At 47.1% G+C, this 23860-nt stretch overlaps 2 protein-coding genes across 2 annotated transcripts; both read right to left on the bottom strand.

Annotated features, from left to right (window-relative positions):
- Positions 1 to 262: 262 nt before the first annotated feature.
- Cnpy2 (canopy FGF signaling regulator 2) lies at positions 263 to 3804 on the bottom strand. The gene is made up of 6 exons (XM_090327315.1): positions 3532 to 3804; positions 2801 to 2914; positions 2560 to 2675; positions 1378 to 1581; positions 1112 to 1208; positions 263 to 429 (listed from the first exon to the last, which is right to left on the bottom strand). The coding sequence occupies exons 2-6, from the start codon at positions 2886 to 2888 to the stop codon at positions 386 to 388; spliced, it is 549 nt and encodes a 182-aa protein (XP_090183441.1). The 5' UTR covers positions 2889 to 2914; positions 3532 to 3804; the 3' UTR covers positions 263 to 385.
- A 1005-nt stretch (positions 3805 to 4809) lies between these two features.
- Pan2 (poly(A) specific ribonuclease subunit PAN2) lies at positions 4810 to 23410 on the bottom strand. The gene is made up of 26 exons (XM_090327321.1): positions 23293 to 23410; positions 22251 to 22641; positions 20442 to 20611; positions 20209 to 20329; positions 19971 to 20048; positions 18789 to 19056; positions 17200 to 17542; positions 16841 to 16937; positions 15699 to 15818; positions 15385 to 15504; positions 15011 to 15139; positions 14682 to 14881; positions 14421 to 14569; positions 14180 to 14286; positions 13880 to 13978; positions 13430 to 13500; positions 13176 to 13323; positions 12768 to 12911; positions 12581 to 12640; positions 11937 to 12027; positions 8438 to 8595; positions 8198 to 8341; positions 7900 to 8079; positions 7376 to 7469; positions 6833 to 7030; positions 4810 to 5023 (listed from the first exon to the last, which is right to left on the bottom strand). Exons 2-26 carry the CDS (start codon positions 22530 to 22532, stop codon positions 4989 to 4991), a joined length of 3606 nt encoding a protein of 1201 aa, XP_090183447.1. The 5' UTR covers positions 22533 to 22641; positions 23293 to 23410; the 3' UTR covers positions 4810 to 4988.
- Between the last annotated feature and the right edge of the window lie 450 nt (positions 23411 to 23860).

The following is a 23860-nucleotide window of genomic DNA, read 5'->3' on the forward strand; positions in this document are numbered from 1 at the left end:
TGCATTGAATCCACACTGAGTAAGTGCTTAGTTTCTGCAGTCAAATGCTCTACCCCTGAGCTATACCCCCTACTAAATGCTTAGTTTTTAAGTAGAGCAGTAGCTCAGAAAGTAAAGCAATTAATGGTTCGGATTCATTTGAACTTTGCATAGTACCAATCCCCCAAACTTTCCCTTCCCTCCACTTTTGTTTCTGTCTGCAATCCTATCTTCAAGCCTAATGTAAGGCCAGATTCTGGGCATGAAAAAAACAACACAGGTGGTACTTTTAGTTTCTTTTTTTTTTTTTCAGTTCATTTCCATAAAAACATAATATAAAAGGCAATGCCAGCATTTTCCCTTCGTGAGAGTGATCCATCTAGCTGGTCTGGGCTGCTCCAGTAGTTCAGAGCTCATCATGAGATATGTGCAGGGCGTGGTCACACAGATCTACAAACAGAACATGACAATGTAAAGGAAAATGTGACTCACATACTGATATATACCTCTACCAAGAAAATGTCAGGTACTGGCTCATGCCTAAAATCCTAGCTACTTAGGAAGCTAAGATCTGAGGATCATGGTTCAAAGCTTGCCTGGGCAGGAAAGTCCAACAGACCCTTACCTCCAATTAAGCACTAAAAAAATCATAAGCGGAGTTGTGGCTCAAGTGGTAGAGCACTAGCCTTGATCAAAAAAAAATCTCAGGGACAGCACCCAGGACCTGAACAGCTCCAGATCAAAGACAGACAGAAAGAGAGAAAGAGAGACACAGAGACAGAAAGAGAAAGAGAGAGAGAGAGAGAGAGAGAGAGAGAGAGAGAGAGAGAGAGAGAGAGAGAGAGAGAGAGAGAAACCCTGAGCCAAAACCAAACTGGAACATACACCAATCACTATTCTTCAAAGTATCTACTTATAAATGAATACTCACTGTCCTCTTACTATACCTCAGGTCAGGAGGCCATAAATTCTGAACGCTGACAGGAAGAGAGTGGAAAGGACTAACCTAAATCTCTAAGCTAGAGGAAATGGAAGCTAACTATGAGAGGACTTGGGGTGTGCAGGTGCTGGGAATGTCCCAGGTTCTACCTATAAGGCTGTGAGAACTGGAACCCGAGTGGGGGTACCTTACCTGTTCGCTTACTGCAAAGTTTGTCTTTAACGTTGTCGGCCTCTCGAGAAAAGAATTCAATAAGTTCATCCTCATATTCCTCCACAATGCTCTCGCACTGCCAATCCAAGGGAGAAAAGAGTGACAAAGGCAGCAAGAAACTTCTTGTCCCCACTTCCGGGAAGGGAGACAAAGACATTGACTTAGCAGTCCAGTTGAGTTCTCCAACCTCTGCCCTCACCCCACCACTGCTTTTCAATATGCAGCTGGCCACTGCCATAACTCACAGCAAACTTGAGGGTGCCACTGATGTCTGCGTCAATTCGGATGCCCTGCAGGTCCAGCTCACTGGACTCTCCACTGCGGCTCACAACCCGGACATAGTTCTTGCGGTGAGTGGAAGGGTCAATCTGTTCCCCATACTCCTTCATGCGGTCACATACCTCCTCTAATAGCTCTGTAAGATGGGCCTCTGAGCGGGCGTAGGGTACCTAGAAATGTCCTCAGCTTTGAACTCAGGGCCTTGTGCTCAAGGGCTCTATCACTTGGGATATATCTCCAGCCCCCCCCCCTTTTAATTTATTTTTTCAGATAGAAACTCATGACTGGTTTTTTTTTTTTTTTTTAAACCAGTCCTGGGCTTGAGCTCAGGGCCTGAGCACTATCCTTGGACTTTCTCAAGGCTAGAGCTCTACCACTTGAGCCTCAGCACCATTTCTGGCTTTTTTCGATGTATGTGGTAGTGAGGAATCGAACCCGGGTCTTCATGCATGCTAGGCAAGCACTCTACCTCTAGGCCAAACACCAGCCCCTCATGACTGTTTTTTTGAATGTTTTTCTTTTTTTTGGGGGGGGGGAGGTTTGGCTCAGGCTGGCCTCAGTTATCCTGTTTATGCTTCTTATGTAGCTAGAATTACAGAAGTATACCACTACATCTGACAATTATTACTATTTTTGCCAATGCTGGGCTTGAGTTCAGGACCTGAGCACTGTCCTTGGACCATCTCTAGGCTAGAGCTCTACCACTTGAGCCATAGCACCACTTCTGGCTTTTTTCTATGTATGTGGTACCAAGAAACCGAACCTGGGTCTTCGTGCATGCTAGGCAAACATTCTACTACTAGGCCAAACTCCCAGGCCTATTTTCTTTTTTCTTTTTTTTTGAGGGGAGGGGTAGTTCTGGGGCTTCAATTCAAAGCCTCAAGCTTACATTACTATAGTGACACATGAGGCATATGGATTCAGGATGTGAAAAATGGAGTGACCACAGCCACCTGTCTAATTTCTACAGCAGAAACAAAGTATAAAGGTTTAGAGGCAGGAACTAACCAGGGTTTACTCCTCCAAATGACACAGAGCCCAATCTCTCAAGGTTTGTCTTCATTTCCATTAAACCGAAGCTCTTGATAATTGAATTCTCATTTACAGTCAGGATGAACAATTTCATTTAAGGAAATAGTAATAGTTACCTCTACTACTGACTGGCTGCCATCTGGATTGATCCGGAAAGATCCCATCTGAATGGTCTTCTTGGGATCCACTTGAGCGATTTCCCACTCTAGTTCATCTACTAGAGCCCTACAAGCTGGGGCAAAGGAAGAATGGGATGTGGGAGTAAGGAGGCAAACGGGACCAGTGGAGGGGGTTTTCATTCATTTCCCCTCCCTGGAACTAAGGAAAATCTCCTTCCTCCCACTTCCGTGCTTTTACCTCCACAGTGTAGATCTTGGCTCCTCCGAGCCCAGGTAGTTCCCAGCAGAGCCCCTAGCAGCAGGGCCAGCCAACCCCAGACTTTCATCTTTAGCAGAAAGGGATCGCTTCCACCTGGTTCGCGTGGGAAAAGAGTATACGGATGAGGGGCCAACTCAATTTTTACCTGCCTTTTCTACCGTCCCGCAACCCCCTCCCCAATCTCCATCTAACCTTCTTTCCCAGCCCTGCCCCCTTCTCCATCCCAAAAGCCTACAAAGGCCTCAGTGTACCTCAGACACTGCAGACAGTGGGACTCTATATTCAGAAAGTGGCCAGGCTACAAAGAGACTCCGGGGTACCAGCGCCCTCCGGAGGGCTCTGGCTCCCCTGAGCCCAGGGTAGGGGCTCAGGTCTGGGGACAGAGTTCTAGAAACCAACCACATGTCAGGCGCGCGCGCTCGGATACTTTCCCACCCGACTTAGCGGCAGCTACGGGGACGACTAGCACTGGGGTGGGAACGGGGGGAGATCGCCGGCAAAGACCCTCATCAGGCCAGAGGGCCGATGAGGGGGCACTAATAACCAAGGCCTCCTCGAGCCCAGCCCCCAAGATTCCTGCATGTCCACCTCCAGCCTGTGTGGGTACCCGTGCAGACCAGCCCCCAGGCTCAGGCTCCGCCATTGTTTCCGCACCGATCCAGCCATCCCCCAATCCCCATCAGGGCCTGCGCCGCCCGCGGCCGACCCACCTCTGCTCCCAGGGCTGCCGCCTCCGTGGCCCGGCGCTGGAAAGCGGCCGGACCCTCACTGCGGCCTCCGTGGCTCCCAGCCCCAGAGCCTGGCTGCGGGGAGCCGGGCTGCCCCGGCTTCTCCGGAGCGCCTTGGCACTTCCCAGCTCCTAGGGTGCCCCGGTGGCCGCCTGACCCGGGTCCCCGCGCCGAGCCCGGGCTGTGAGCAGGCCTCGGAGGCGGCCGATGCAGCCCAACAAGCCCCCCGGCCGACAGACCCCGAGCCCGCCCCGGAGCTCCCGCGCGAACAGGCAGCTCAGGAGTGGCTCCGAGTCAGCAAGGACCCCATGGAAGGCAGAAGGACCCAGACTTGCGTGGCGATCAACTCCACGTGACCAGCAGAGGTCAGCCAAATGGTAGCCTAAAGCCTGGACTGGGCTCCAGGGGTGTGGAAGGACAGTGGGGCGGCGCAGGCGGGCATCCGTCCAGGGCATCGGTCCAGGTGGTCTAGACCTTTGGAAAAGGAGCGCTGCTAGCAGGGAACCGGCCCGGGCTTCAGAACACAAGGCCGCTCAAGACACAGGAAACTACATTTCCCAGCACGCACCTCAGCACCGGACAGGTTCTTAGATGATAGCTCCAAGTCTTGAATTGGCACTTGGAAATTTGTTGGTTTGCACAATGAACTAGGAACCCATACTATAAGCCTTCAGACAATCAGTGACCATAGGCTTCTAGGCAACTACAGCAAAGACCTAATCTTGTCCAGGACAAATAAAATTATACTCCATCTGTAATTTTGGACTCCAAAACTTGGCTTGACCTTTTCTTGATAAGGATCTGAATGCCACATTAGTTTTGTTAGGTGAAACCCAAACAGAAGAGGACTGAAGTGAGATATCACACCAGTAGTTCTCTAATGAGATAGACAAAAATATTTTTATTTTACAAAACATGCGATTTAAAATAAAATTTAAAAAATAACACAAAAGTCAAGAAGTGGAAGACAGATGCTTATCAGCTCTCGAAAGGAATGAATCCAGCAGCCACGGTTCTTCCAGGGCACGAAGTCTCCTTTGGCAATGATGTTGGCAACACAGTTTGCCCATGCTGGTCCCTCTAAGTACCCACCCTCAAGCGGTGGGAGCCTTGAGCTCAGTCTGGAATTTCTGCCAGGAGGACTTCAGTCTCTAGCCAGCTAGGAATTGAGAGTTTTGGTTCTAGGAGCTCCTAGATGTTAAAAACCCAGGATATTTATTCAGAATAGCAATTATTTTCCATCTGGGCCATCCCTCTGGCCCACTATTTTCCAAAGGGCAAGAAGGAATCTAACTCCTAGAATCCTTGCAACAATTTTGCTGCATTCCAGTTCTAGTAATAGCACCATCGGTAGACCCTGATGATTGTAGGTCCAATTCTGGAAGTGGACAGGGTGAAGCCAATTTTGGGGCCACAAAATACTGAAGGGAAAAGGCATATCAGAGTGCCAGCACTGAGGAGAAGACAGCTGCATCTGTGAAAGATAAAATCAAGAGCATGACTCGTGAACAGAGGAATAAGTACTTGAAATATCTCTTATAAAAGAAAAATGCAAGAGGGGCCAGGAGTTTGCCTAGCATGCAGGAAGACCTGGGTTCGATTCCTCGGTACCACATACATAGGAAAAGGTGGAAAGCTGGGCACAGTGGCTCACGCCTGTAATCCTAGCTACCCAGGAGGCTGAAATCTGAGGATCAAGGTTCGAAGCCAGCCAAGGCACAAAAGGACCAGAGGCTCTTATCTCCAGTTAACCCCTAGAAAATGGGAAGTGGGGCTTGGCTCCAGGGTAGGGCAGTAACCTTGAGCTGAAGAGCTCAGAGACAGAACTCAGGCCAAGTTCAAGCCCCATGACCCACAAAAAAAAAAAAAAAAGAAGAAAAAAGAGAGAAAGCTGGAAGTGGCACTGTGGCATAAGTGGTAGAGCTCTAGCCTTGAGAAGGCCCAAGGACAGTGCTCAGGCTCTGAGCAAAAGCCCAGGACTGGCAAAAAAGAAAAATGTAAGAGAAACAAGAACACAGCATCAACCTTTCCCAAACATTTATTATTTTGTGTGTATGTGTGACTGTACTTGTCTTAGGGGTTGAACTTAGGACCTAGGCCTGTCCTTGAGCTTTCTTTGCTCAAGGCTAGCACTCCTTGAGACACAGGTCCACTTCTGGTTTTTTTAGTAGTTGATTATAGATCAAAGTCTCAAGGGCTTTCTGTTCTAGCTGACTTTGAACCCTGATCCTCAGATCTCAGCCTTCTGAGTAGCTAGGATTACAGGTGGGAGACACTTGCATCTGGCCCCCAAACATTTTAGAACTGGAAAAGAGGTTTAGGATGAATAGAGGTTTTTTTTGTTGTTTTTTGTTTGTTTGTTTGTTTGTTTGTTTGCCAGTCCTGGGCTTGAGCTCAGGGCCTTAGCACTGTCCTTGGACTTTCTCAAGGCTAGAGCTCTACCACTTGAGCCTCAGCACCACTTCTGCCTTTTTGCTATGTATGTGGTACTGAGGAATTGAACCCGGGTCTTCATGCATGCTAGGCAAGCACTCTACCACTAGGCCATACTCCCAGCCCCAGGATAAATAGTTTTAATTATAAATACTCAGGGCCAGGAGTGTGGCCTAGTGGTAGAATGCTCACCTAGCAGGCACAAAGCCCAAGGTTCGAGTCCCCAGAGCCACATACATAGAAAAAGCCAGAAGTGGTGTTGTGGCTCAAGTGGCAGAGTGTGAGCCTTGAGCAAAAAAGTGTTCAGGAACAGTGCCGAGGCTGGGAGTTTGGCCTAGTGGTTAAAGTGCTTGCCTAGCATGCATGAAGACCCGGGTTCTATTCCTCAGTACCACATATAGAAAAAAGCCGGAAGTGGTGCTGAGGCTGAAGTGGTAGAGCTCTAGCCTTGAGAAAGTCCAAGGACAGTGCTCAGGCCCTGAGCTCAAGCCCAGGACTGGCAAAAAAAAAAAAAGAACAGTGCCGAGGCCCTGAGTTCAAGCCCCAGGACTGACAAAAATGTCATTGTTAGGATTAAGTGATTTATAATAATTACATTTTGTACAAATATAAGGTGGGGAAGTGGCACTGTGGCTCAAGGAGTAGAGAGGTAGCCTTGAGCTGAAGAGCCCAGGACAACACTCAGGTCCAGAGTTCAAGTCCCATGACCGACAAAAAAGACAAAAACAAAACAAAAAACAAACAAATATAAAGTGGGGTAGTATCAACAATATTATTGTAGTGTGAACAATCTATATATTCAGTTAGAACCCACCCACGTCAGTTTTCCCTGTCCCATCCCAAGCCTTACTCTTGGGACTTGTCTGGCTCTCAGGTTCAGGCACTTTCCAGTCCATCTTTCGGCCCTTCTCATAAAGACCCTTGAGTACTTTGTGGAAGGATTCAGGCTCAGTGCCATTCTTGCTTAGCTCCAGATATTTTCGGTAAAGTTGAAGGGCTGTGCGGGCATCTTCAATACTGTCATGGGTCTCCCCTTGAATCTTCAGGTCTAGTAAAAGTAGAAGTGGAATAGTTCCTACCTAACAAAAGGAGGTAGAAGCATGTTCCCTACTCTGGCCTGATTCTCAGAAAATAATAATACTAATAAAGTAATAATAATAATAATCTGCCTTTAATTTCCACACCTTCCCTAGTCACAGATGGCACATTAAAGCTAACTAAACCATTGGTAACTCACCACTAACTCAGGATCCGTAGTCCCCCTTTGTTCTCTAATATATTTCCATTCTTTTCTGGAATTCACATTGTGTAGCCCAGGCTAGCCTTGAATTGGCGATACCCCTGCCTCAGCAGAACACAGCACTATAGGGGCCTACAAAGCAGAGCAACTCACCCAGAAAGTACCAAGCAAGGAAGCGCAGGGAAATCATTCGTTTTCGTGGCATGTGGAATAGGTAGACAGTGTCAAGGACTTGGTCCTTGGGCACCTGGAGGGATGAGATAGTGGATTACTTAACTAAGGGATCTATAGTTTCCCCTTCTCCAAAAATACAATATGTAGCCGGGTGGTGGCTCACACCTGGAATTCTAGTTACTAAGGAGGCTGAGATCTGAGGATCAAGGTTCAAAACCAGCCCAGACAAAAGGACCAGAAACTCTTATCTCCAATTAACTTCTAGAAAAGGGGAAATGGGGCTTGGCCCAAGAGTAGAGCCGTCACCTTGAGCTGAGGAGCTCAGGGAAAGTGCCCAGGCCAAGTTTAAACCCCCTGACTCTCCCCACAAAAAAAAATATATGTATATATGTAATTATATATATACATATATGTGTGTGTGTATATATATATATATATATATATATATATATATAATATGTATTTTGAGGGGGTCTACTCCCAAAAGTGGTGAAAGTTCGAACCATAAGGTTGATGACGCGGAAGTCCTTCTGTAGGCCATGCCCCACAAATTTGACTCCAATGTCAATGAGAAAACGAAGTTTTAAATAGGTAGACTTGAGAGTTGTGAGGTGCTTAGAGGAAATTTTGGCATCAAGGTCTCCTGGCTTTATCCCAGAGTACTGAGTCAAGTAGTCCACTACCTAGAAGTAAAGGACAGATCATACAGGGGGTGAGGTCCAGTCTCTCACCGATGTTCCCCGAACTCCTAAGCGTTCTATGAACAGAGTCTGTCTCTAGAGCACCTCTACCTCTTAATACCTGCTCCTGCGTAGAGATATAGTCATCAATGAAGGGGATACCCTCATTGGGTCCCTGGCCCCGAACACAAGTGATCCTAGCTACTGACATCTGGCTTGGTTTAATCGTAGATTTGGTACCATCACTGCGTAGCTCTGCTTCTTCCTGACAAGAATTAGTAAGGACATCAGAGAAATGTTTACAGTTTGTAAAAGCCTTAGTGTTCTGTTCTAATGTCCCACCCTTTGGGCCTTAGGTTACCTCATTAAGGGTGACAAACTCAGCATCAAGGCCCACCAGATCTCCAACCTGTGGCATCTCATTCAGCATTAGTGGAATAAAGGTAGTATGCGTTTTCCGCTGCTTCCGTGCCAACGAGGCCTCAGCCATAAGCACACTAGCTTCAATAGGGTTCTTGACTGGAAGAGAGAATGCACAGGACAGAGGGATGGGAATAGCAAAGTGACTAGGAGAGAGAAGCCTAGAATGACTGATTCGAGATCTGAATCTACATATGAACCATCAATAATCAAAAGATGCAAGTAAAAAGATTCTGTCTAAGCCAGGTGCCGTGACTCACGCCTGTAATCCTAGCTACTTAGGAGGCTGAGAGCTGAGGATCTTAGTTCAAAGCCAGCCCAGGCACTACAAAGACTAGAGACTCTCATCTCCAATTAACCACCAGAAAACTGAAAGTGGTGCTGTGGCTCAAGAGCTCAGGGACAGCACCCAGGCCCAGAGTTCAAGTCCCACAACAGACCAAAAAAAAAAAAAAAAAAAAAAAAGATTCTACCTAGCTACTCACGAGGCTAAGATCTAAGGATCCTAGTTCAAAGCCACCTAGGCAGGAAATTCTGTAAGACTCTTATCAGCAACTAATTGCAGAAAAATTTAGAAGTGGAGCTGTAGCTCAAGTGGTAGAGTGCTAGCCTTAAGCAAATGGAGCTCAGAGACAGTTCCCAAGTCCAGAATTCAAGGCCCATGACTAGCAAAAAACAAACAAAAAGAGATGAGAGAGGAAGAGATGACATTGTCCAAAGTATGTACTTTATTATTATTATTTTTTTTTTTTTTTTTTTTTTTTTGTCGGTCGTGGGGCTTGAACTCTGGGCCTGGGCGCTGTCCCTGAGCTCTTCAGCTCAAGTCTTATTATTATTTTTGTCGGTCGTGGGGCTTGAACTCTGGGCCTGGGCGCTGTCCCTGAGCTCTTCAGCTCAAGTCTACCACCCTGACCCCTTGAGCCACAGCACCATTTCTCGTTTTCTGGTGGTTAATTGGCATGAGCCACTGTGCCCAGTCAAGAAGTGTACTCTTTACCTGATCTGCGTAACAGTAATCACTGTGTATATCACCATTTTTTTTTTCCAGTTCTGGAGCTTGAACTCAGGGCCTGAACACTGTCATTGGGCTTTTTCCTCAAGGCTAATGCTCTATCACTTGAGCCGCAGCACCACTTCTGGCTTTTCTATATATGTGGTACTGAGGAATCGAACCTAGGTCTTTGTACCTGCTAGGCAAGCACTCTACCACTAGGCCAAACTGCTGGACCCTGTGTATATCACCTTTATAATAACAATTTTAAAAAGTTACAGAAAACCTATAATTTTAGATACCAAATAGGAAACTTACACAAGCTCATCCACAAAAGGCACTGTTGGCTCATGCCAGTAATCCTAACAAATCAGTAGGCTTGAGATTTTGAAGATGATAGTTTGAAGCCTGCCTGGACAAATAAATCCCTAATTGACTAGCAGAAGCCAGAAGCAGAGGTATGGTTCAACTGGCAGAACACCACCCGTGAGCAAAAAAGCTAAGCAAGAGCAAGAGATCCTGAGTTCAAGCTCTAGAATACACACAATACACACACACACACACACACACACACACACACACACACACACACACACACACACACACACACACAAACTAAACTAAAGCCGGGTCAGGTCACATTGGCTCTCATCTGTAATCCTACTCAGGAGGCTGAGATCTGAGGATCAAGGTTCAAAGCCAGCCTAGGCACTAAAGAATGTGAGACTCTTATCTCCAGTAAACCACTAGAAAACCAGAGGTGGGACTGTGGCTCCAGGAGTAGGCCTTGAGCTAAAGAGCTTAAGGACAATACCCAGGCCCAGGGATAGGGCAGTAACCTGGGGCTGAAGAGCTCAGGGACAGTGTCTAGGCCCAGGGTTCAGGACCCACAAAAAGAAAACAAAAACAAACAACAACAAAAAAAAACTACTGGGCACCAGAGGTTCACACCTATAATCCTAGCTACTCAGTACTCAGTACTCAGGAAGCTGAAACCTGTGGATCACAGTTTGAATCCAGCACAGGCAAGAAATTCTATGAGACTCTTATCTCCAATTAATCACCAAAAACCCAGAAGTGGAGTTGTAGTTCAAGTTGTAGGGTGCTAGCCTTGGCCTAGTGGTAGAGTGCTTGCCTAGCATGCAGCAAGACCCGGGTTTGATTCCTTGGTACCACATACATAGAAAAAAGCCAGAAGTGGTGCTGAGGCTCAAGTGGTAGAGCTATATGAGTGCTCAGGCCCTGAGCTCAAGTCCAGGACTGGCAAAAATTTTTTTAAAAATTAAAAAAATAGGGGGTCGGGAGTTTGGCCTAGTGGTTAAAGTGCTTGCCTAGCATGCACGAAGACCCGGGTTCAATTCCTCGGTACCACATACATAGAAAAAAGCCAGAAGTGGTGCTGAGGCTCAAGTGGTAGAGCTCTAGCCTTGAGAAAGTCCAAGGACAGTGCTCAGGCCCTGAGCTCAAGCCCAGGACTGGCAAAAAAATAAAAAATAAAAAACTCAGGGACAGGGCCGATAGCTTGGCCTAGTGGTAGAGTGCTTGCCTAGCATGCACGAAGACCCAGGTTCGATTCCTCGGTATCAGCTACATAGAAAAAAGCCAGAAATGGCTCAAGTGGTAGCGCTTTAGCCTTGAGAAAGTCGAAGTACAGTGCTCAGGCCCTGAGCTCAAGCCCAAGACTGGCAAAAAAACCAAAACAAAAAACAAAAAACTCAGGGACAGTAAGCAACCAGGTCCTGAGTTCAAATCTCAGGATCATGAGGGGGGGGAATAGACTACATGCCTGTAATTCTAGCTAGTCAGGATGCTGAGATTTGAGGATCAAGGTTCAAAGCCAGCCCGGACATTAAAGGACCTGAGATTCTTATCTCCAATTAACCTCTAGAAAATGGGAAGTGGGGCTTGGCTCAAGGATATGTCGATAGCCTTGAGTTGAAGGTCTCAGGAATAATGCCCAGGCCGAGTTCAAGCACCATGACCCACAAAAAAAAAAAAAAAAAAAAGAAAGACTAGGGACCAGGAATTTGGTCTAGTGGTAGAGTGCTTGCCCAGCATGCACAAAGACCAGGGTTTGATTCTTCGGTACCACATATATAGAAAAAGCCAGAAGTGGTGCTGTGGCTCAAGTGGTAGAACTTTAGCCTTGAGAAAGCCCAGGGACAGTGCTCAGGCCCTGAGTTAAAGCCTCAGGATGGCAAAAAAAAAAAAAAAAAAAAAAAAAAAGACTAAACTCAAAATCATAATCTAAGTCATACTGATCAAACCTCTTCTACTTCCCTATTCCATCCTTAAGATTTCCAGCTTCAAAATTTAAGCTTTGATAAGAAGGTATATCTGGCAATATTAACACTAGTAATCATTCTTGAACATTATTTCCCACGTCTTCATGTCTTCCTGAAGTCCAATTTAAGCTGTCTACACTGTCTAATTTAACTGCAACACTTACTGTTGAGGTTGTATCTGGAATTGAGATTTCTTTTGACATAATAAAGGATAGCTGGTACTTTCCAATTCATGTCAAACTGCACAGCTTCATGCTAGAGAAGAAAACAAACAAACAAACAGGGGGCTGAAGGTATAAACCAATGATAGAGCCTTGGGTTGAACCCCCCGCACTGCAAGAAAAGGGGAAGAAAAGCCATTTTGATTATTTTTGGAGAGGTATACCAGTTCTGGGGCTTGAACTCAGCCTGGGCATTGTCCTTAGACACTTTTTACGCAAGGGAAGCACTCTGCCACTTAAGCCACAGCACCATTTCTGGCTTTTCCTCTGTACATAGTACTAAGGAATTGAACCCAGGGCTTCATGCATACTAGGCAAGCATTCTACCACTGGTCTACGGTGTCATTAAGCTTTTTTTAACCAAGGCTAGCACTCTACTTCCCTGCCCAGGTTGCTTTTAAATCACAATCTCAGATCTCAGCTCAGTTGTTATTTTTAATTCTAATGATTCTTTATATTCTCAAGGATTATTCTCTCTCCCTGTTGAATAATCCTGACATTTGACAGGGATGCCAAGCATCTTTTCTGTGAACAATGATGCTGGCAAAAGGGGAGATGAGAAGGGTATGGAGCATGTTATAACTCACCTTATCAATAGGTTCAATAAGGAAGTCATTGAAGAGATACCACTGCTGGTGCGTAACACCCTGTACAGATACAGAAGAAGACTGAAGCCAAAGTGATGGCTGGACCACTCCGCCAGTGACTCTAAGACAGCCTTAGGACTCCACTGTAGCCATCCTCAGAGCCCTTGCCCTGCAGCACCTCACTTACCTCCTTGCGCTGGTGGTAGGTCTCTCCAACTTTGATGTGAGCTACCAGGCTGCCCCCAGTGCGTGAGTCCAGGATGTGTACCACAGTAGCCATCAGGTCATACACACAGACACCATGCTCCTCCTCTGCCCTGGCTGGGCCCCACTGTGAGGGGGTACCCAGGCTGCTAAGCTAAGTTTAAGGATGGGGGAGCAAAGGGGGTGGGGATCGAGGACGGGGAACAGGGATACAAAGGATGGGGAGCCAGGGCAGATTATCTCCATCTCAACCCATCTATGACTCCCAACATTAAAAACAATCCCGTAACTGATAAATACTAGGCCTTATCCACCTTCCCCCAGCCCCACTTCTCCTTCTACCCTGACTTCTCTCCTTTATTCCCTTTCTTTTCCCCAGTGTTTTAATAACCTGCACCTCATCCCCATCAGTCCAATTGCACACATCCAGCCCTTTGTTCTTGGTCATTTTCATGCGAATGGAAAAAGGAAGCCAGACGTTCTTCATTTCCTCAATGGAGGGACATAACAGCAAACCCTCTGGACTACCTAGTTCTTTCCTGTGGGGACAAAAGGGTTGGAAATGTGTTCTGAAGTCATCTACCCAGTGAACAGAGGCACCACTGGGTGGCTGAGCCCTTTCACAACTTCTAGGACAGTACTTACCGATCTGCCAAAGCAAATTCCTTGTTTTTGATTTCCCCACCGTGCTTCTTTATGGCCATCTTGAAGGCAACCTGAACACAAAGGAAAAAAGTCTGATTCTAAAAGAACACAATCACATACAGAAGAAAAAGGAAGAAAAGATCCCTGCTTCTGGGGGCATGGCTCAAGAGGCTCATGCCTAAGAAGCTTGAATTCAATCCCACAGTACAGGCACCAAATAAACAACAACAAAGAACTCTGTCTTCTAGGCTGAGTGCTGGTAGTTCACAGATGTAAGCCAAGCTATTTGGGAGGCTGAGGCCTGTTCAGGTTAAAAAGTCCAGGAGACACTATCTCCAACAATTAGCAAACAGCCAGACTGGAGGTATGGCTCAAATGCTAAGATGCCAGCCATGAATGGAAAAAGTTGAGCGAGAACATGAGGTCCCGAGTGTGAGCACTGGTCCTTACCTCAGCCTGTATCCTCCAGAAATCAGCCTCTTTTGAGCTGTTCACTTCACAATTAATGACAAGAATATCTGGCAGATGGCGGATGTTTCGGGTCTGGATCTGAGTGAATAAAACAAACAAGAAGAGAGTTTTACAGGGAAAGAAACCTGGACAGCATCAGTAACTCCTGGATCTGAAGTCTCAAACTTGAGGTTCCTCCTGCTTCCCATAGATCCCAAGATGGCAGCGTTAATGCAGCCAGCCCCGGATGATTGAATCTTCAACATGGTGAGACACTAGCCCAACACAACGCCCACTCACCGTGGGCTGGTATTTCTCACAGTTGTCACACCAGGCCTGTGTATTCTGCTCTAGGCACATGCTTCGCTTCAGCACCTGAGCAAAGTCATAGTTCTTCCCAGTTTTATCTGAGGAAGAATTGGACACTTCACTCTAGGTTTTCCTTTCTACCCACAATTACCCCCACCCCCAGCCCCCAACACTCCTCTGGGATGTGACAGGACATCTGGAGGAAACTTCCCAACCCATCTGCAGGGTATACCACAGTTGCTACCCTCAGGGTAGGAGAGTGTGAAGAGCAGGGTGGATGAGGCTCGCACGGTCTCACTGCCACAGCGGCAGAGGCTGCAGTTCTCCACCTCACAACTGAACAGCTGCCCAATGACAGAGTCCCCCGATGAACAAAAGCTGCTATGAATGAGGAGGGCAATATAAGCACACCAAGAGAGTTAGAAGATCGGCTAAGCCCCAGGAGAGCCTGTCCTATCAGGTGGCTTTAATAATTCCTGTCTGATTTCCGTACCTGCCTCCAGCACCTCGGTAAGCCTGGGGTACTTCTACCTCCTGCATGTCCTGATGCAGCTGAGTAAGAATAAAGCGGTTCCACCTCTGAATGAGCCTGGCTAAACTGCCCTTGCCTGACGCCTCATCTGAATCAGCCAGGATCAGACCAAGAGCTGAGGCCTCAGGAATGGTGCGGAATGCTCGAAGAAAATTACTCCCCTGGAAAAGGGTATGTTGGTGGAGAGAGGTTATTTTCTCTTTTGTGGCCATTTGCATAGCAGTGTCCCTGCTTGCTGTCCATCTCCCTTCTTCTTCCATATCAAGAGTCCCAGATCTCCAGGCACTGACCTGGCAAGGGTCACCACGAGAGAGATCCAACATATGGAAGAGGAAGCCTAGCTCACACGCCAAACAGAATTCCTTCTGGCAAAGGTGGTTCTGGATGACACAGCGAACCGGCTCCAAAAAATAGAGCACCTACAGGGAAAAGCAGAACTGGTATAGGAAATTAGGAATGGAGAAGAGATAGGTGGATACAAAAGTCATAGTTCATGACACCACTGAAGCAGTAGAGCTCACAGAGGAAGCTTTGAAGTAAGAAGCATGGTAGATGAGGTTAAGGTACACCAGGTTTGGTTAAGGAGCCTAGAAAGAGCAGAGTAGGGGTTAAGAGCAACAGAGAAGGAGAAAGGTAGCAAGGATATTCAAGTCCTAGTGCTTACCTGAACCATGCAGTTACAGTAGGCATTGGGGATGTGGGGCTCTAATCCAGCGAAAAGGGTCTTATTGTAGTGTTTGAAGTCAAAGTCCTCCAGCCCTAGCTTGGAATATTTGATGGTTACCTGAGGTAGAAACAGTCTGAGCAAGACAAGGATATCTTCAGAGGCCCTCAAATCTTTCCAGTCACCACAGCCTCTCGAGAACCTCCCTCCTGGGTCCAGAGTGGCAGGTGAAGGCTTCTCGACTAAGTCCTTCAAAACCCTCTCCTATGACACCCTCCCAGAGCCTGTGGCCCCTGCTTGCTGCCCCCCAGCACCTTGCGGTATTTCTTAGAAACCATGTGGAGATGTGGCTCCTCTTCCCGCCCTATCGGTGACTCAGTGACCTGACTGAAGCTGTCAAATTCGCTGTCTGATTCCTTTAGTCGGTAAGGGATCTAGTATTTAAAAAAAAAAAAAAAAAAAGAGGTAACTTTGAGGAGCATCTTAACTGTCTTCGGCTTTCTACTTTTTCTGTTATTTCTTTTTTTGTGCCACTTCTGGGGCTTGAACTCTAGGCCTCATACTCTCACTTAGCTTTTGCCACTTACACTCTACCACTTAAGCCAGGCCTCCTGCTGCTCTAGACCAGCAGGTACACTCTTAGTCCCCTGCAACATGCTTTTGCATTTATTCCTTGAGACTCTCATTAGCACTGTCTCCTCATCTGGCTCTAATCCCATCTTTCCAATTCAGTATCCAATATCTATTTCCTCTTCCATTCCTGATACTCTAACCTAGAGTGACACTTCCCCTCTGAAGAGGTCTAGCACAAGGATTGCTTATAACATGCTTTTGACACTGGACAACAGAACATATATAATTTCAGATATGGCTAAGAGCTCTACAATTTGAGCTACAGCATCACTTCTGGCTTTTCCTTTCATTTTTGTTTTGTTTTTGTTTTTTTGGGTTTTTTGGTAGGGCTTGAACTTGGCCTGGGCACTGTCCCTGAACAATTCAGCTCATGGCTACCACCCAACCCCTGAACCAAGCCCTACTTCCCATTTTCTAGAGGTTAATTGGAAATAACAGTCTCAGGTCCTTTTGTGCCCGGGCTGGCTTTGAACCTTGATTCCCAGATCTCAGCCTCCTGAGTAGCTAGGATTACAGGTGTGAGCTACTGAGCCCAGCTCCCTTCTGGCTTTTTCTATGTATGTGGTTCCGAGGAATTGAACCTGGGTCTTCATGCATGCTAGGCAGTCACTCTACCATGAGGCCAAACTCCCGGCCCCAAACACCACACTTCTTAAGGGCAAGATCCTCATCTTTTATGTTTTTGAATCCTAACAGCATAGTTCCTAACTCAGCAGGCCCTTCCCTCCCCACAAAGCCTTACCATCTCAAAACCAGAGACTAGTATAAAAGAGGAAAGCTGTAAGGGGTAAGACACGGCCAAACCTGTGTCCTGCAAATGTACCTGATTACGTAGCCTGGTGCGGGGATTAGGAGCATAACCAATGAAGCCCACTTTCTTCATGGTGCGTAGGATCTCTGCATCGACGGGTGGTGCTCGCCTACAATCCAGTATGACTTTTAGGGCTTGAAGGATACCAGTATCCCCCAGGAGTCCAGAAGAAAAGAAAACATCGAAGGTTCACAAAAATCCAGATAGTAGAAAGTTCTGGTATCTTGGCCCTTGAGTTTCATGGACTTTAGTGCCCGGGCTGGCTTTGAACCGCGATCCTCAAATCTCAGCTTCCTGAGTAACTAGGATTACAAACGTGAGCCACTGCATCCAACCCCCTCCCTCCTTTTGACCCAGAGGTGATATACAACCTGGGAGCCGGAATGGAGTTGGCAGCAGGCCAATCAGAGAGAAGTGTGTCAGTGGTGAGTGGTACAGGAATGAGGGAAAGAGGCAGCAGGTCCTGGCTCCAGTCCAGAGGAGGCAGTGAGTCCACGAGACAGGGCAATGCAAATTCAGTCTCACGGGAGTAGGGGTTGAAGGAAGGCTCAGGGGAATCAGTCCAGAGGTGTACACAGCCCTCAGAATCTCCAAAGGCCAGGGCCTGCTTGCTGGCTGACACATCAAATGTCATCAGCAGAGGTCCCACAGGATTCACATGAAAGATGTCTGCTGGGTTGGCCAGGCCTGTGGGTTCACAAAACTGGCATTGCCCTAGGAGAGACAAAGAAGAAACCCACTAATCCTGGAGAATGAAGGGAGACATTCTTTCATGTATTTGCTACCCTCTTCTAATATTGAGGCAAGATGGACCTCAAATCCATGCCTATAGGTAGATTCCATCTAAAACCTTCCCTAAACTACAGGATGCTTTCCTATCCAGAAAAGAGCAATTTCAAGGCACTTTACATGTTCCACTTTCAAAATTGATTAATTTTGTTTTTTCCTGGTTGTGGGGCTTGAATTTGGGGCGTGGGCACTGTCTCTGAGCCTTTTTGTACAAGGTTTCTGAATAGTTTATTGAAGATAAGAGTATCACAGAAAGTGGTACTGTGGCTAAATGACCTTTTTTTTTTTTTTTTTTTGGTGGTGGGGCTTGAACTTAGGACCTGGGTGCTGTCTTGAGCTCTAGCGCTCTACCATTCTGAGCCATAGTACCACTTCCCTTTTTTTTTTTTTTTTCTGGTGGTTAATTGGAGATGAGGGTCTCAGACTTTAGTGCCCAGGCTGGCTTTGAATCACAATCCTCAGGTCTCAGCCTCCTGAGAAGTTTTGATTACAAGCATGAGCCACTAGTGCCCAGCCCATGAAACTTTTATCTACAATTAGCCACCAGAAAATGGAAAGTGGTACTGTGGCTCAGTGAGGTAGATGACTAGCCTTGAGCTGAAATGAGCTCAGGGACAGGACCTAACACCCGGGTTCAGTGTTGAAGCCCCACAACTGAACCCCTCCCACTACCGCACCCCACCCCAAAAAAGGGCCAGGAGTTTGGCCTAGTGGAATAGTGCTTGCCTAGCATGCAGGAAGCCTTGGGTTCAATTCCTCGGTACCACATAAGAAAAAGAAGCCAGAAGTGGTGCTGTGGCTCAAGTAGTAGAGCCTTGAGAAAGCCAAAGGACAGTGCTCAGGCCCTGAGCTCAAGGCCCAGAACTGGCAAAAAAAAAAAAAAAAAAAAAAAAAAAATCTCAGGGATTTTGCTGCTTGAGCTGGCTTCAAACCACAATCCTCAGATCTCATCCTCCTGAGTAGCTAGGATTACAGGCCTGAGACAGTAGCATCCAGTTGCCTGTTCCATCTTTTTCTGTGTTCCTCACACCCAAAGAAAAGATAAAAGCTCTCCTTTCTAACCAGGCTAACCTGGGTGAAGGGTTACTCCCTTCCCCAATAACAAGGGGACATTCATTTTTAGTGCCTTGTTTCCCTCTGCTTACTGACCTCCCCTACTCAATCTTCATACCTGACTGGGAGATGATAGCAAGACGAGAAGTGTATGTAGGAATGAAGCGCAAGAAGGCAGGATCCACGTGTACTTGAAGAGGTGTGATGGCACGCATCATACGCAAATCGTACACTTTGAGGAAACGGTCACAGGCCAGGCCAGTGAGGCGGCTGGAGAAGCCACAGGCAGCCAGCAGGTTGCCATGCACATCAAAATCTGACAGACTCCCTGAGAAGGCATCAAATTCATGCTCCACCTTAAAACTACGGAGATCTCTCAGGGAAACCTAAAGAAGAAATAACTCTTGTTACCTGCCAACTCCATTAGCAAGAAGAGATCCCGACACCTGTCTAATCCTATGAAGTCCTTACCAAAAAACTAAGGTTTGCCAGTGTTAGTGGCTCACACCTATAATCCTAGCTACTCAGGAGGCTGAGATCCAAGGATCATGGTTCAAAGCTAGTCCAGGAACAAAAAGTCCAAGAGACCCTTATCTCCAATTAACCACAGTGGAAGTGGAACCGGTTCTACGGCTCAAGTGGTAGAACAGTGGCCTTGAGCTGAAGAGCACTCAAGCCCAGAGTTCAAGCCCCATGACCGAAAACCAATCAAACAAACAACAACAACAACAACAAAAAAAACCCTAAGATTCTAGGGTCTGGGAATGAGGGTTAGTCATAGAGTGCTTGCCTAGCATGCATGAAGTCCTGGGCTCAATTTTTTAGTACCACATAAACAGAAAAGGCTAGAAGGGATGCTGTGGCTCAAGTGGTAGAACACTAGATGAGTACAGAGAGGCTCAGGGACAGTGTCCAGGCCCTGAGTTGAAGTCCCAGGACCAGAAAAACAAAACAAAACATCCCCCCCCCCCCACACACACACCACACACACATACAAAGAAAAACAACTAAGGTTCTAGAAAAAACAACTAAGGTTCCAGAATATAGACATGTTGGGGGTGGGAGAAGGCAAGAAGAAAAGCCAAGAGTTGGATGAGATCAACAAAAGAACTCATTGCACTTTTGCTTCCAAGGCATCTACTTGTAGAAAACACCAGGATGCATGAAAATCTCATAGCACAACATAACTGACCAAGAAGTGGATATAGTCCTCTCATCTCAGTCCAACCAGGGAAAGCAGACCCCATCAGATATCTAGTAAAACAGCCTGTAAAGGGGAGGAGAAATGGAACTTGGCCACCTTGCCAGATGTGTGGCCACAAAAGAAGAATCGATTTGTCTGTCTCATGATGGTGACTCCAGGTATTTCAACTGCATACTGGAGAGGGAAGCAAAATAAATCAGTGAGAGGAATTTTTTTTTTTTTCCCACAGACCAAAGGAACAGAGCAGTCACACTCAAAATTCCAGGTCAACCACAGCCCCTATTCCCACCCCAGTGACCTTGGACTATGTATGGGGGACAAGGCAGGCTTGTACCTTCTGAGTCTCCTGGACAGTGTTCAGATCAATCTCCAATACATGGTTCTGAAGCCCACCAACAAGTAGAGTACTGCTGTCAGTCAGCAGCAGACTGTGCATATCCTCACTTTCATCCAGCCTGTTTGAAACAGGGTAGGCGAAACAAACCAGGGTTTCATCAGCTGCCTAACTTAATTCTTCCTAAACTCTGAATTTCCCTCTTGCCCATCTAGAACTGAAAAGCCACTTACAAGTAATCAAATATAATAAGACCTCCCCGGGCCATATACTTGAGGTTGTTCTTTGTGAGAAAAAGGATACCATTCTCCAGGCTCTGGATCTGCCGAATGTCATCACTCCCATTGACCTGAAAGGATGAGTAGCGCTCCAGGGCTGGCCCAAAAAATGATGTAGCATGGCCCTGTAGGGACAATGACAACAGATAATCATGAAAGGTCAGGGCGTCCCAGATACCCATTAGGGACTGAACACTGCTCAACTTTTCTCCCTTCTTGCCTGTCCCTCCTAGCTAGAAACAAGGGAGGCAGAAAGCACAAGCCATGTACATCATGGGGCCAGTCACTCTTAGTGATAAAGATAATGGCCACCTAGGTGTATTATAATGGACTGGGGTGTGGCCCAAGTGATAGAGGACATGTTTAGCAAATTCTAGGCCCTGAGTTCAATCTTTAGTACAGCCAAAATGATTAGATTGATAGATAATCTTTCTTTCTTTTTTGCTAGTCCTGGGGCTTAAATTCTTTTAAGGCTTAGTACTCTACCACTTGAGCCACAGAGCCACTTCCAGTCTCTATTTTTCTCTTCTCTCCCTCTCTCATTTAAACTTTTTTTTTTTTTTCCAGTCCTAGGACAGGGCCTAGGCACTGTCCCTGAACTTCTTTTACAGGAGGCTACCACTTGAGCCAAAGCACCACTTACAGCTTTTTCTGTATATGTGGTATTGAGGAATCGAACCCAGGGCTTCATGCATGGTAGGCAAGCATTCTACTCTCTATCACTAAGCCGCAATCCCAGCCTAAACATTCTTTGTCTTGTCAGTTGTGGGACTTGAATTCTGGGCCTGCATGCTGTCCCTAAGCTCTTCAGTTCAAGGCTACTGCCTTACCCCTTGAGCCACAGAGCCACTTTCCGTTTTCTGGTAGTTAGAGATAAGAGTCTCACTGACTTTTTGTGCCCCAGTTGGCTTTGAACTGCCATCCTCAGATCTCAGTCTCCTGAGTAGCTAGGATTATAGGCATGAGCCTTTTTGTTTTTTTAATCCACAAGAAGATCAAGGTTCAAAGTGAGACTTGGCAGACAAATCCAAGAGACTCTTATCTCCAGTTCACCAGCAAAATGATAGAACTGGAGATATGGCTCAAGTGAGCAGAAAGCCCTGAGTTCAAGTCCTAGTACTGGCACACTATTACTATGGGTAATTCCTCTGACAAAGACTAAAATCAGCCAGAAAAGTCAAAATGATGCCATATAAGATACACAGAGCTGGGCACGATGGCTCATACCTGTAATCCTACCCTACTCAGGAGGGTAAGATCTGAGGACTGAAGGTCAAAGCCAGCCCTGGCAGGAAAGTCTATGGGACTCTTATCTCCAATTAACCGCCAGAAAACCTGAAGCAGAGCTGTGGCTCAACGTGGTAGAACACTACCACTCAGGGATAGTGACAGTGCCTAGGCCATGAGTTCAAGTCCCTCCCTGCCTCAACAAAACATGGGGTGGAGCCAAGTGTGGTAGCACTGGCTTGTAATCTCAGCACTCAGGAAGTTTAGGATGGTGGATTACAAGTTGAGGCCTGTCTAGACTAGACAGCAAAATCTTGTCTCAAAACCAAAACATGGGCAAACTCTGGCAAAAGTGAACACCTTATGGAAACAACTATCTATATAACTCATTCCTGGATCCTTTACCCTGCTCTTGGATTAACTTACAGAGACCCAGCTAATTCTCATCATTTCAACAGCAACGCAGTTGTCCCTGGACAGAGAGCAGATAAAGACCTCCAACATGTTTCAGTCCTTATAAAGAGGTAAGTTTCTTACCCCATGGCTCCCCACCCACAGCATCTCCTCGTGCAAATCAAAGTGAGAGACCGATACAGGCACACCCACTTCAGCCACCACGCTGTGCAATTCTGAGTAGACACCTTCCATTATGTGCACTGATTCCTGAACAGGAAGAGCCTCCAAGGCTACTCCCTCTGGATCCAGCTCCACATTCTGTAGCAGATTTGGGTTTAGGTGGGCATCCAGGACAGGGTCTAGAGCAGAATGCATGGCTGGGGCAAATTCTGCCAGACCAGGGTCCAGACTCTCAAAGTTCATGATGATGACAGCCGCTGATTAGGCGTCCCCCCCTCACCACAGTTCCTGCAGATGTCTGACCCAGCCTTCTGCAGGACATCAGGAGTGGGCCTAGAAAGGATATTGTTGCCTGCAAAGGGAAAGAGGTAGAACTGTCAGGAGCAGGCCCAAGTGCTGGTGTGCAGTGCCTTCTAGGTTACTTGGGCAAGGAGGACAAGGAAACAGGCAGCAGAAGGAGACTGCCAGGCAGAGCATGGAAGAAATGGTGAGGAATGAGGGATGAAGACTAGAGGTGGGATATTGCTCGCCCCTTAATTCTTCTTCCTCTACACCCTCTATGCTCCCTGCCACCCCAACCACTAACCTAATCTTTGACTTCCCTTTCTCCTGCTCACTTGCCTGGTTCATTTCTGAATTACCAGTGAAGAAAGCAAGGTGGGGAAAGGAGTCTGGATTTAGGTAGAGATTAAAGGTCCTGGCTTCCTAGTATGGAGGAGGAGGCTTGGCTGTGAGAACAGGTTAGTTTTCCAGTATCCTGTACAAGTGAGCCAGAACTCTGTGGGTGGGGAAGAGGGTAATAGGAATAGCCAGTCCCCCACAATGGGGAGGGGGCAACGGGGAAGGTGAGGGGGTGGAGAGCGAGGAGTTACCCAGAATTCTCTGGGTTAACCAGAAAAAAAAATGGTTACCCAGAATCCTCCCCCGGCGAACGAGGAGAGGGAGGGATTAGGGCAAGGGTCAGATGTGTTTCAGGGATGCTTACGGGGGAATGGGTCATTACCAAGATTTCTCCATGGCGGATATTTTGTAGCGCGTGGAATTAAAACGAGTAGGGGGAGAGCCAGCGCCGTCCGCTCCGCGGGAAATTCCAGTTTCCCCAGTTCTCCCCCGCGCCTCAGCCTCAAACTGGCACTCACCGCTTCCAATCAGCAAGAGCTTGGGGAGCGTCTGAGCCAATCAGAAGGAGCCAAGTACAGATAGCCCCGGAAGAAGGCGAGTGACGAAAAAGCGGGCTAAAACGGGGCTACGGGACCCCGGTGGGGACAAATGGAATCAAACGCGCGCTCGTTTTGTTGGTATGGGAAGCAGCCTCTTAAAGGCTTTTGAACTTTCTTGAACCAAATTAACCCTAAGCTCAGAAACAGAATTTTCAGGCTCTCTGTAACTTCAGAAAGTAGATTAAAAGGCACCCAGGGTTAAGAGAAAAAGCACTGGGAATCGTTGGCTGGGTATTCCCAGCTTGGCCTAGTCCACTCCCTGCCGGGGCGGTGTCCCTGTGAGCCGCTCCATCCCCTCGGCCCCCCACCCCCCGAAACTCACTGGCATTTCCTATGATTTCTAGATGGAGG

This window comes from Megascapheus bottae, chromosome 2, assembly GCF_031878675.1.
Source record: "Megascapheus bottae isolate mThoBot1 chromosome 2, mThoBot2.hap1, whole genome shotgun sequence".
Classification (NCBI taxonomy): domain Eukaryota; kingdom Metazoa; phylum Chordata; class Mammalia; order Rodentia; family Geomyidae; genus Megascapheus; species Megascapheus bottae.

Excerpts from the sequence above, each read along its gene's own strand:
- Cnpy2 (XM_090327315.1), bottom strand. The coding sequence starts at position 2,888 with ATGAAAGTCTGGGGTTGGCTGGCCCTGCTGCTAGGGGCTCTGCTGGGA. Across the intron at positions 2,676-2,800 it reads CCAAGATCTACACTGTGGAG|CTTGTAGGGCTCTAGTAGAT; the intron begins GTAAAAGCACGG and ends CCTTTGCCCCAG. Across the intron at positions 1,209-1,377 it reads GTGGCACCCTCAAGTTTGCT|TGCGAGAGCATTGTGGAGGA; the intron begins GTGAGTTATGGC and ends TTGGATTGGCAG.
- Pan2 (XM_090327321.1), bottom strand. The coding sequence starts at position 22,532 with ATGAACTTTGAGAGTCTGGACCCTGGTCTGGCAGAATTTGCCCCAGCC. Across the intron at positions 19,057-19,970 it reads GTGGCCACACATCTGGCAAG|GTTTCCCTGAGAGATCTCCG; the intron begins GTGGCCAAGTTC and ends TTTCTTCTTTAG. Across the intron at positions 13,979-14,179 it reads GTGAGAAATACCAGCCCACG|ATCCAGACCCGAAACATCCG; the intron begins GTGAGTGGGCGT and ends TTATTCACTCAG.